The sequence below is a fragment of the Cimex lectularius genome, unplaced genomic scaffold (genome assembly GCF_000648675.2).
Source record: "Cimex lectularius strain Harlan isolate CLEC.00 unplaced genomic scaffold, Clec_2.1 scaffold338, whole genome shotgun sequence".
NCBI lineage: Eukaryota > Metazoa > Arthropoda > Insecta > Hemiptera > Cimicidae > Cimex > Cimex lectularius.
Genome location: NW_019392974.1, coordinates 81784 through 93155, shown reverse-complemented (window position 1 = coordinate 93155; position 11372 = coordinate 81784). Strand labels below are relative to the sequence as shown.

The 11372-nt window shown below is 39.3% G+C and overlaps 1 protein-coding gene across 1 annotated transcript in view; it reads left to right on the top strand.

Annotated features, from left to right (window-relative positions):
* Positions 1-11372, top strand: part of LOC106665997 (F-box/LRR-repeat protein 16) — a 42721-nt gene that overhangs the window by 1573 nt on the left and 29776 nt on the right. The window contains exons 2-3 of the mRNA XM_014392852.2: positions 1417-1538; positions 1609-2356. Of these exons, the coding sequence (XP_014248338.1) occupies positions 1757-2356 (600 nt within the window). The 5' untranslated portion in view covers positions 1417-1538; positions 1609-1756. The remainder of the gene's footprint in view (positions 1-1416; positions 1539-1608; positions 2357-11372) is intronic.

Below are 11372 nucleotides of genomic sequence, written 5' to 3'. Positions count from 1 at the left end.
AAATGTGTAGAGATTAGTGACCGTTAATCGATAATTATTCAGATATCGTGAGATGCGGTCGGGTGTGATGTAGGTTTCAGAAAAACATTTTCTTTATCGTGCCAATGTTTCGATCTTTTATTGAGATCATCTTCAGGGCTCAAAGTGTTTGTCTTCTGTGTAATTGTGCCACCCTTGCGTGTCGTGGCGCACTCTCAACACGACACGCAAGGATGGCACAATTACACAGAAGACAAATACTTTGAGCCCTGAAGATGATCTCAATAAAAGATCGAAACATTGGCACGATAAAGAAAATGTTTTTCTGAAACCTACTTCACACCCGACCGTATCTCCCGATATCTGAATAACTATCTAATAATAATGTACCATCCCTACTTAAACTGATGTGATACCTTGTGTTTAACCATCTATATCGATCTTTTACCATTTATAAACATCCATAACTTTTTCTATGGATAAAAGAGGTGGGCTCAAAGCCTCTTTTATCTCAACCGAAAGGATCTATTGTACCAGAACTTTTCTTAATCCCCCAAAGCTTTCGTAAGTGCTTGGTTACCGTGATATATGTTCATTCTCAATGTTAAATAACATCAGTCATTTACAACCAACTTTAACTATTGTTTGTGTAGTCAGTTCAATCCACCATTAACCAATTCCAAACTGTAATGGTATATCTAGTATAGTACCGTTTTATCACCTTTAAACAAAACCAACCATGCCTGGCCCAAATTCCAAAGCTTTCATGAGTTCTTGACTTTTGCATCTAGATCTTAAAGGATCAGATTTCTTGGTTAAGGATGTCACTAAACTGTCATATTGTTCTTTTCTTTAACTGTCCTCATTTTCAAAAATATCGCAGTATCTTTTTATCCCAGCTGGCATACTCATTTTTAACTAATTCCAAACCGTAATCCCTGGCCCAAATTCCAAAGCTTTCATAAGTTCTTGCCTTTTGCCATAGCCAGCTCAGTCCACCATTAACCAATTCCAAACCATGATGGTATGTCTGGTGATTATCATTTTATTATCCTTAACCAAAACCAACTATCCCTGGCCCAAATTCCAAACCTTTCTTGTGTTCTTGCCATTTGCATCTAGAATTGAAAGGATCAGTTGTTCGATTTCTTTGTTAAGGATGTCACTAAACTTTCATACTTTTCTTTAACCATCCTTTTTATCCCAACCTGCATTTTCATGTTTAACCAATTCTGAACCGTAATACCGCGTTATCTGGCATTTTACTTTTACTAAGATTGCGATGTTTGAACAGAACCTGAGAAATTAAGCAGGCAAGGATGATCATTTACAATTTTTTTTTGCCGTGTAATTTTACACAGGATATCATTTTATAAGAGCGATTTAGCTTGTATTTATCAATTGCATAATTTCGAAAGCTGTTTTTGTTATGTTAAGGTGGTAATTTTTTTTTAATTATCAAAACTGAAGCGGTGTTAGGGTAAATTGAGTGCTTTTTGGTTAAGAAGAATATAAAAAGTGGCCATTTGTTATGAAAAAAGGAAGAAGAGGGATAAAAAGTGAGTTTATTGTGAAAAGTGAGATATTTAAATATTTTATTGTTTATTAATGGAGAAATTGTGGTTGAAGTTGGTTAAAGGCAGGCACGTGGTCGGCTACCCAGGCAGGTTTTGACTGCGGACGTTTTAAAAGGTCGACTGGCGGAGGGGGCGGCAGAGTTGGCAGGCGTCCTGCGCCGGGAGGGGCGGCCGCGCGAGTGTCCGGGGCCTCAGTAGTGATGAGCACGGCTCAAGGGGTGGTCGAACGGGCTTCTGCTGAGCTCTCGAAGAGGATCAACGGGCTCAGACGGTCTCAGCAATCGAAGGGCAAGCCTGGGGTCGTGGAACGCGTCACTTCCGCCCTCTGCGGCGGCTTACCACCGGAGAAGCCGGCTCGTTTCACCAAGGGCGGCGGACGGCCCGTACCGCCCCCGAGGAGGTCCACGCTCTCCGCTGCTCGGCTCGGCCACGGCAACATCCTCCTCGACGACGCCTTCCTCCTATGCCTATTCGGATACTTCAGCCCCTTGGAAAGAAGGGCACTGGCCCAGGTATGTTCAAAATGGAGGGACGTACTCTACAGGAACCCGCGGTACTGGTCCGGACTACTGCCTGTGGTACGGTGCAGGGAGCTGCGATCGCAGAACGAAAGGTCCAGGCTGTACGCGTCCTTCGTACGACGCGGATTCCACAACGTCGCCTTGCTCTCGGCAGCGGACGAGGACGCCATCGACCTGGTCCACACTTACCCTCTCAGCGGGAAGCACTTACATTCCCTTAGCCTCAGGTGTTCCAGCGTCACCGATCGAGGACTGGAAACGCTCATCGATCACCTGCAAGTGAGTACTCACATTAACTTCCAACATAAATAGTGTACCCAAAACATCAAAAAGACATGCACTCAATCTACCCTCTAAAAGCACCCACCCTTCCTAAATATACATTTTTTAACAATTCACCCTTCTTTTCTTCCTTTAAAGACCATCAAGATCAGCCTACAATGACGAAAGCGAGAAAAGGCTCATTATTCCATAAAAACCTTCAAATTCGTGAAAAATCAACCTTTTTTATTAATAGATTTCAGTAGATAGTAAAAATAAAGAATCGTGGAAGGGTCAGACATTAAACCGCTTATTAAACAGGCCGTAAATGCCCCGAAATCATTTCACGCCGAAAGCTCCTCTGGATTGCATTTGAGCCATAGTCAAAAATATATTTAAAAAAAAATCGAGACCATGCGAACCCAGATTTATTTATTTATTTTTTAAATGAAACTTGCCCATCGTCAAAAAGCGAGAACAGTCGGACCGCACTAAGTATAAAAAAACAGACGATTTGCCGCCGATTTTACTGGCGGGACGTTGCGCGAATGGCGCGTCGATCGGTTCGACGTTGAACATTATTGACCTACGGCACCCTCGACATCAGAAGGAGCGAGACCGGCCAGACCCAATTTCCTAATTCGACGGTTTTTCGCCGTGTCTTCTTTACCCCAAAAGCTACGCATTGCGACATTGCATTTTACAGAGTGGCGCAACTCAATTAATCCTTAAGCAGGGGACTCGACTTGGCTAGACCAAACCCCAGAGCCTTTTATATTTAACTATTATTCTGAAATTTATTCGTAATTTTTTTTAAAAATAGAAGCGGCAGATCTAAACCTTTTAGATTAAAAAACAAGAAAAACAGCAAGAGTAAACATTTGATCAATGACACGTACCCGATGTGCAACGTTCGCTCTAATACATTTTGTAATACGTAGGTTTTTTGAAGTGAACAACCCTTTGTACAGCGATATCGTGATTATTGATAGTCTAACTGTTCGTAAAAAAAAAATCTTCCACAAATAATTCATGGATAGACAAATTATTCTAAGGTAGGGCACTATGGATAGTATATTTTTAGACTGAAATTATAGAGAAATGTATGGATTGTCCGTGAATACAATGGAATTGTTTTTCCAGAAAGCCATCATGGATAGACTAACTATTCTTAATATACGAATAGACCAAAATTTTTCTTTCAGAAATTTGGATTCAAAGTTTCTGGGACAATTTGTATATCTATAAATTATTTCATAGAAGAATAATAAATACCATCCACCCATCCAAGCATGATTCTCTATTTTAGGAATGATTTGTCTATCCATGGTAATATTTTATGGAAGAATAATTTTGGTCTATTGAGGGACAAAACATGATACTCTACTTAGGAATAGTTTGGCTATCCTTTGTATATTTTATATAAGAAAAATTTCGGTCTAAACATAGTCTACCCATGATACACTACTTCAATATGAATTTGTCTAACCGTGGTAATGTTTTATGGAAGAACAATTGCAATTTATTGGAGGACAATCCATGATATTCCACTTAGGAATAGTTTGGTTATCCTTCGTATATTTTACATAAGAAAAATTTTGATCTAAACATAGTCTTTCCATGATACGCTACTTTAAGATGTAATTGTCTATCCATGGATAGACGATTTTATGGAAGAACAATTCCAGTCTATTGAGGGACTGGATACTCACCTTAGCTATCCATGATACTCTACTTTAGGAATAATTTGTTTATCCATGGTAATATTTTATGGAAGAACAATTTCAGTCTGTTGAGGGACAATCCTTGATACCGTCCGTAGGAATAATTTATCTATTGTCTGTATATTTTATGGAAAAAGAATGTTAGTCTATCCATGATACTCTACTTTAGGAATAATTTGTTTATCCATGGTAATATTTTATGGAAGAACAATTTCACTCTATCGAAAGAAAATCTGTGATGCTCTACTTAGGAATCTGGCTATCCATTGTATATTTTATGGAAGATATTTTTTTCTATTCTACTATTCGACTACAGGTCCATTCTTTAATAAAAGTTTATTATCCATGATACATTTCTGTACGAACGAATATTACCAAACCATATGCTATCCATGGCTTTTTACTTTTAAGTTAATTTTTAACGTCTTTCCAAGTTATGTTTTACGGATGAACAATAACCTTAGGCTAACCATGGTTTTCTACTTTAGGAATAATTTCTATATCCATATCTTTCTGTTAGAACAATATCACACAATATCATAGCCTATCCAAGGTCCCTTACTTCAGACATAACTAAAGCCTGATTGGTAATAAATTTATTATTATATATTACTTTACGAATAGTAAAGAACAGTTTTTTGTTGATATTTAGAAATAATTCACGTCTATTTATCTATGGTATGTTATTGCAAATTCACAACCGAAGCTTACACAACGATCCCTACTTTCGGGAAACTCGAAATTTGTTCATCGTTAAGATAATAAAAAAATGTCAAATCGGTTCTTTAATGGACGAACTGGCGTGTAAATATTTTTTACCTGTAAGAAAAGGAAAAATGGTTAGGAAAATGAACCTATTGTATGTTGTTTGATCTTGTCCTTCCACTTGTATTAAAAACGTGATTCAACCTCGACGGCTTATTAGATTTTCTGATTGTCCTATCGGAAACAGCCGGATTGAATTAACCCAGGACAATGGCCTGCCGGGGTAGAAGAAAAAAAAAACTAGAAGCCTTTATTGAAAAATTGATTCTATTTGGCCTCATTCTAAAAATTCAAAGGCCAGATAAACAGAGATCGAAACTGTGCCGTTGTGGAATTTGTATAAATTTGGACCGAAGGTTTTTTAAAATTTAATTTAAAATTTAAAAACACGGTATTATTTGCGTTTGAAATTTTACGCCAGTCAGCGGAAGGGTACACTTTTTTTTGGCACCGGCCAATGCCAGATGAGAAGGAAGACGGTCGACCCCGTTCCGGACGACTTCCCTAAACATTTTCTCAATTTGTCATCCCCCTTGAAAGTGACGATTTCAATTAACTGCGCCTTCCTTCGTCAAAAAACCCTGTTGTTTTCAAGGTCTGCCTGATTCTAGAAATACCACAACTCGGGCGTGCATATGGAGTAAAGATGAGAAATCACCGTGACACCTGCCTTCAAATTCTCCCCAAAAAAACCTCTTAACAATACGAACAACAAAATATCTGAAACAATAATACCGATAAATAACCACAAACATTAAAGTATCTCAAGGTTTCTAGATCGGTGATTGAAGTAAAAAAAATCGATTATTTACGGTCCGCACAGCCTCGCCTTCCGAGTTAATCCGTTTGAACGTCCGCCAGTGGGTTTGATTGCCAAAATAATTTTCTCACAGGTGGTGAAGGATTGTTGTGTTTTGACGTTCTGTCACAGATAAGGTCTTAATGAACGAGAGGGACAGAGAGAATGAATGAATATCGTTTAATTAAAAAAAAAATCTCAAATTTAGTCGCGCATGATAATCTCTTACAATTGGAGGGAGACCGAGAGAGAGAGAGAGAGAGAGAGAGAGAGAGAGAGAGAGAGAGTGAGTGTGTGTGAGAGGCGTGGAAGAGAAATTGATAAAGATTGAGATAGGTTATGGTATGGTAAAAAAGGTATACTAGGAAGCGGGGTTTGTGCTCCCCAGGCATTGCACCCTTTTGGTTTATTGTACCTTCCTAGTTCCTTAGTTCAGTGCAATTGACTCAATCGTTCTCCTTGGAAGTATCAGGTCATTGACTGTCTCTGCTATAATTTGATTCCCTATGTTTTTTTCCATACGTTAGGTTAAATCTCCATTGAGCATTCGAAGGTGATATGGTTGGCTGTTTCATACTCTTCGCAGATGGGATCGTCGTTGTATATGGCCATGTTGTGTAGATGTTTTCTCAGATGCCAGTGACAAGTTAGTAGCCCTACCTCTCCTCTTAGTTTGGCCCTCTCCAATTTCAGCAATGATTTTGCCAGTCTTGGTGAGGGTTGTTTCATCATACGTTTGCTATGTCTAACACCGCTAGAGTTTACCCACTTCTCATTTTGTTTTGTTTGGATCCATTCTGCGATGGAGGATTCTATATTTGTTTTTGTTATCCCAAGTATAGGTCTTGATCCTCCTCTGGCCAGACTGTCTGCTTTCTCATTACCCAAAATTTCCCTATGCCCTGGCACCCAAGATATCAGGTTGTTGTGTTCCCCCAAGGTTTGGAGACATTGGAAGCATTCACTGACTAATTTTGATGTGATTCTTTTACATGCCAATGCTTTAATGGCTGCTTGGCTATCAGATCTTATGAGGATTTTTTGCCATTGTAACCTCTTTTAAGGTTTTTCCAGGGTACAAACATTGATGACATGTATTTCTGCTTGAAAGACCGAAGTGTACTTCCCTAATGAGTTTGATGCTCATGTTTTGGGCTTGTACAGAAAACGACCGATCCGGTTCCTTCGTTTGTTTTGGAGCCATCTGTATACACATATGAGAGTATCTGATGCTCTCTTGTGTTCTTCTTCTCCTTTATAGTCCGTTGAGACTTTGTAGGAAGTTGTAAAGAATTTTTTCGGGATCATATAGTCAATCCCCATTTCTAATGGGTGTCTGATTTTGTTGATTATGGTTGGATGCCCGAATTGTTTAGTTCCTATCCAATTTAATTGTTCCTGGAGCCTAAGTGAGCTTTTCCTAGCCTCTCCTCGTATAAATATTTCCAGTGGAGGTAGACTTAGCAGAGTTTCTAATGCATTTGTTGGGGTTGTTCTCATTGCCCCTGTGATACATAGGTTTGCTAGTCTTTATATGCTGCCTAATGTTTGGGTAGGTACTTTTTGTTGAGCTTTGTTCCACCAGATTAGTGATCCATTGGTTATTTTGGGTCTTAATACTGCGTGTATAGCAAATAGGCTATTTTCGTTTTTAATCCCTAAGATTTGCCTAGGGTTCTTCTTGTGGTCATTAGCCATATTTTACTTTTTGCTGTATGTTGCCAGTGAGGGTTCCAGGTTAATTTCCTATCAAAGATTATTCTTAGATGTTTAACTTCATTTTTTAGTTGCAGCATTTCGTTATAGAAACGTAACCCTTGTATTTCTATATTTCTTTTCTTGATGAAAGCAATTAGGGTGGTTTTTGAGGGGTTTGCCGTTTGAACACCATTGTTCCACCAGGTTTAATGCTCTTTGGGTGAGCTCTTTTAATGCTGAGTCGAATTTTACCTTGACTAGTTGACTAGTATGACAAGGTCATCTGCATAGCCTTAGGTGTAAATTTTGAGATAGGGAGAGAGTGAGAGNAGAGTGAGAGAGAGAGAGAGAGAGCGAGGGTGAGAAAGAGGTGATAGAGAGAGAAATAGAGAGAGAGAGAGGGGGGGTAGGAGAGAGTGGGAGAGAGGGAGAGAGAGTGAAAAAGTAGTGATCGAGAGGGTGAGAAGGAGGCGATAGAGGGAAAAGAGGAGGAGTGATGATGAACATAGGAATGAATTATAGGCTAAAAGAGAGAGAGAGAGAAAGAGAAAAAGGGAGGGAGAGAGAGAGAGTCGAAGAGAAATTGCAAAAGATTGAGAGCTGGAGATAGTGAAAAAGTGGTGATCGAGAGGGTGAGAAAGAGGTGATAGAGGGAAAGGAGGAGGAGTGATGAACATAGAAATGAATTATAGGCTAAAAGAGAGAGAGAGAAAGAGAGAGAGAGAAAGAGAGAGAGAGATAGAGAGAGAGAGAGAGAGTCGAAGAGAATTGCAAAAGATTGAGAGCTGGAGAGAGTGAAAGAAAGGTGATCGAGAGGGTGAGAAAGAGGTGATATAGAGGGAAAGGAGGAGGAGTGATGGTGAACATAGGAATTTGAGTGTACAGAAGTATCTTTATAGATACATGGTGAGATAGGAAAACCGTACAACAAAAAGGAATAAATGTAAAGGAAAAAAGACTTAAGATAAGATAATAATGTAGATAAATGCGTTTCGAATCGCTCAGCCAAATAAAATTTCCATTAAATACTACGTTCAATAGGTAAAGACAGTGAAGTTGAAATCGAATGTTGAGGCGAGACCGGGCGGACCAGAGAGCATTCTATATCAAAAAATTCTAAATTGAACTGACTTTTGAGTCTGTTTCAAACATGTCGACTCCAAATTTCAATACGCGTCCTCGCCGCCGGCAGAAAGGCACAGGTGTAGGGGCGAATGGGGTGAATGGGAGTAGCCATGGCGACCCGCGGGGGCGTCGTTCGCCCATCGATCCGGGGGTGGGATCGCCCACCCTCACGCCGCCCCTCGATCGACGCCCGGCCAGATTCATAAACTCGGAAAATTGCCGACCTTTCCATAACAACGACGCTTACCTTAAACGGGGATGGGGTGCCGATAACTCGCAAAAATAATTGTCATAATTTCACAAAGCGTTTATTGAAACAACTGCATAATCATCGCATAAATATGCACATATTCACCACGTACCATTTTACTTTCTTATAACATAAATAAAAGCACGTGTGTGATATGTCGATACCTATGATAAAGCAGGATACTCTCTTAATTATCCTGACAAAAACACTCATGAATTTCATAGGTTTTCTGATAGGTAAAATCTGAATCGTAACTTTTTCTCCCCATCAACTTCGCGTGGTGTTCCGTAAGGCTTTATCCTTGGTCCTCCAATATACAGTATATACTGTAGATAATTATCAATATCGCCATTCAGCCCATAACTTCAGAAACCTCCTGGAATTCCTGTTTGGAAGAATGGTTCAAGAAATGCAGGATCAGACTTGAAACCAAATTCAAGTTAAAACCTTCACTAAATTCATCAATTAACAAGTTTCTGTCCTTCTCCCAGTAACTGCAATCAATCTGGACGTAAATAAACTGGAGGAACCAAGCGTCTCAGACTCCAAAAAATTCGCTCTAATCCAAAATCCATCGAATCTGGTCCATCATACAAACCCCCGAATTTGCTACCTTTCATCCCGACTATCCTGTTAGACGCCAGTGACCCCTGTTGAGTACAACCTAACGTTCCAACCTCCAAGATCTATGGCCCAAAACCCCCTACTTCAAATCCAAGTTTACTGTCCACACGATCGTCCCAATTTTTATGGATCCCAATCGTCTTCAAAACCTCAAGTTGTCACTTTTCATCCCGGCTAACCTGTAAGACGCCAGTGACCCCTGTTGAGTTCAACCTAGCGTCCCAACCTCCAACGACCAATAACCTTGAACTTGCTTGAATCCCTTCTTATTACCCAATCTTACGGTCCACACAGACCATCAGATCCCATTCGTCCTCGAAACCCTAAACCTTTCTTTAAAACTCTGGGCCTACCGTCCACTCATGAGTTCAACCTAGCGTTCCAACCTCCAATGTCCAACATCCTTGGAATTAACTGTCCACATAGACCTTCATTTGTCCTCGAAAGTGCGAGAAGCCGATATAGAATCATCTGTCAAACCCTGCGCTATCATACAACCAACAACCAAAACAACAAGTCTGAGATCTTTTATCCCGGATCCATCCCAACTCTCTAAGACCACCGAACCGCCAACCTCGCGATTTCCTCCCTAGTGAGTCAAGCGAATATTAATAATTTCTTCTGCCGGCTGAAGAACCGGCAATTTGATCCTTATCGATCTTTTTAATCTGCCTAGGAGGCCGGTCTGTCTTTTCGTGCATATTGCCATCTTCAGTGTTGTATCTTGTATAATTTCTGTGAAATTAAGTCTTTTTTATAAGACCATGAGTGATTCAGCTGGTCTAGTAGGTTTTCCGCTTTATTCCTTTAAAATATTGCATTCCGATTGTCATTTTTTCCCCTTAAATGATTGAGGAAGAATCTGCGTCGATGGAATTGATGCAACAGGTTATTTCACCTTGGGTCAACGCATCCAATTTATTCTGCGCTACTTCCTCTTACAATCGGTTAAAATAAAACACAACAAATAAACTATTATTAGGTGTATCAACAAATTCCTGGATTATTCACGAATATATTTTAAACTCGAAAAACTTACACAACGAGATGAAATACAACTTCGTCTTGTCTGTATTAAAATTTCACTTTAAAAAAACCGTGTTGACAAATTAATTGAACAGATCTACTTGTTTGGCCCGTGTCCAGTGATCTTCAAAACCCTTCCGTGCCAGTTGGAAGTTTCTCATTTGAGATTTTACTGAAACACCCCCTTTGAAATTTAATTTCGTGGCAGATCCAATCCCGGTGGCTGTATCGCCCTCGGCTAATCGGGTTATACCGAGTTTTCCAAGATCTCGGCTCTCTTGTCAGGATTATTAATAGAACTGTCTTACACCGGGAGTGCAAACTTGGCTAATCGACCTGGTGACAACAGGCTCACAAGGGATTAACAAACCTACTCCTGTTTTAATTAATTCATTAAAATACATAGCCGATATTTTTGTAAAAATCTTTCACTGTTAATATCGAGTTACTGATGAAGTCTCATTGTCAGTTGGATAACCCAATTCATTTGAATCTTTCTCCAGCGCCAAATAGCAAAGTACAAGCTACCGCAAAGTAAAATATATAGTTTCTCGATAGCCCAAGTGGTAGAGCAGCGGCGTATTTAGCCGAAGGTCGTGGGTTCGAATCCCGCTCGTGGCTCTAACTTGAAACTAGTAAATAAATACTAAATTGAAAGAAGTAATTTGGTCAATACTAAATATAATGGATTTAATTGTTACTTATGTAAATCTAAGAGATATGGTTGCTCTAGAATCTCTAAAATCTAAACGAGATATAAATGATGCTTTATTTTTATTTAAATTACTAAATTACATAATAGTATGTCCTGAAACGTTATCGAAAATTATGTTCCATGTTCCACAAAGGGTAACTAGATATCAAAATCTGTTCTATATCTCTTTCTGTCGAATTATTTACAACCAGCACCGATTATGAGAATGTGCCATTTTGTAAATTCTTTGCAAGAGGATCTATTTTGCAATGCAATTGTATTTAAGAAAAAGCTGCATGAGAAAGTATGTAATAATATGTAATGATGTA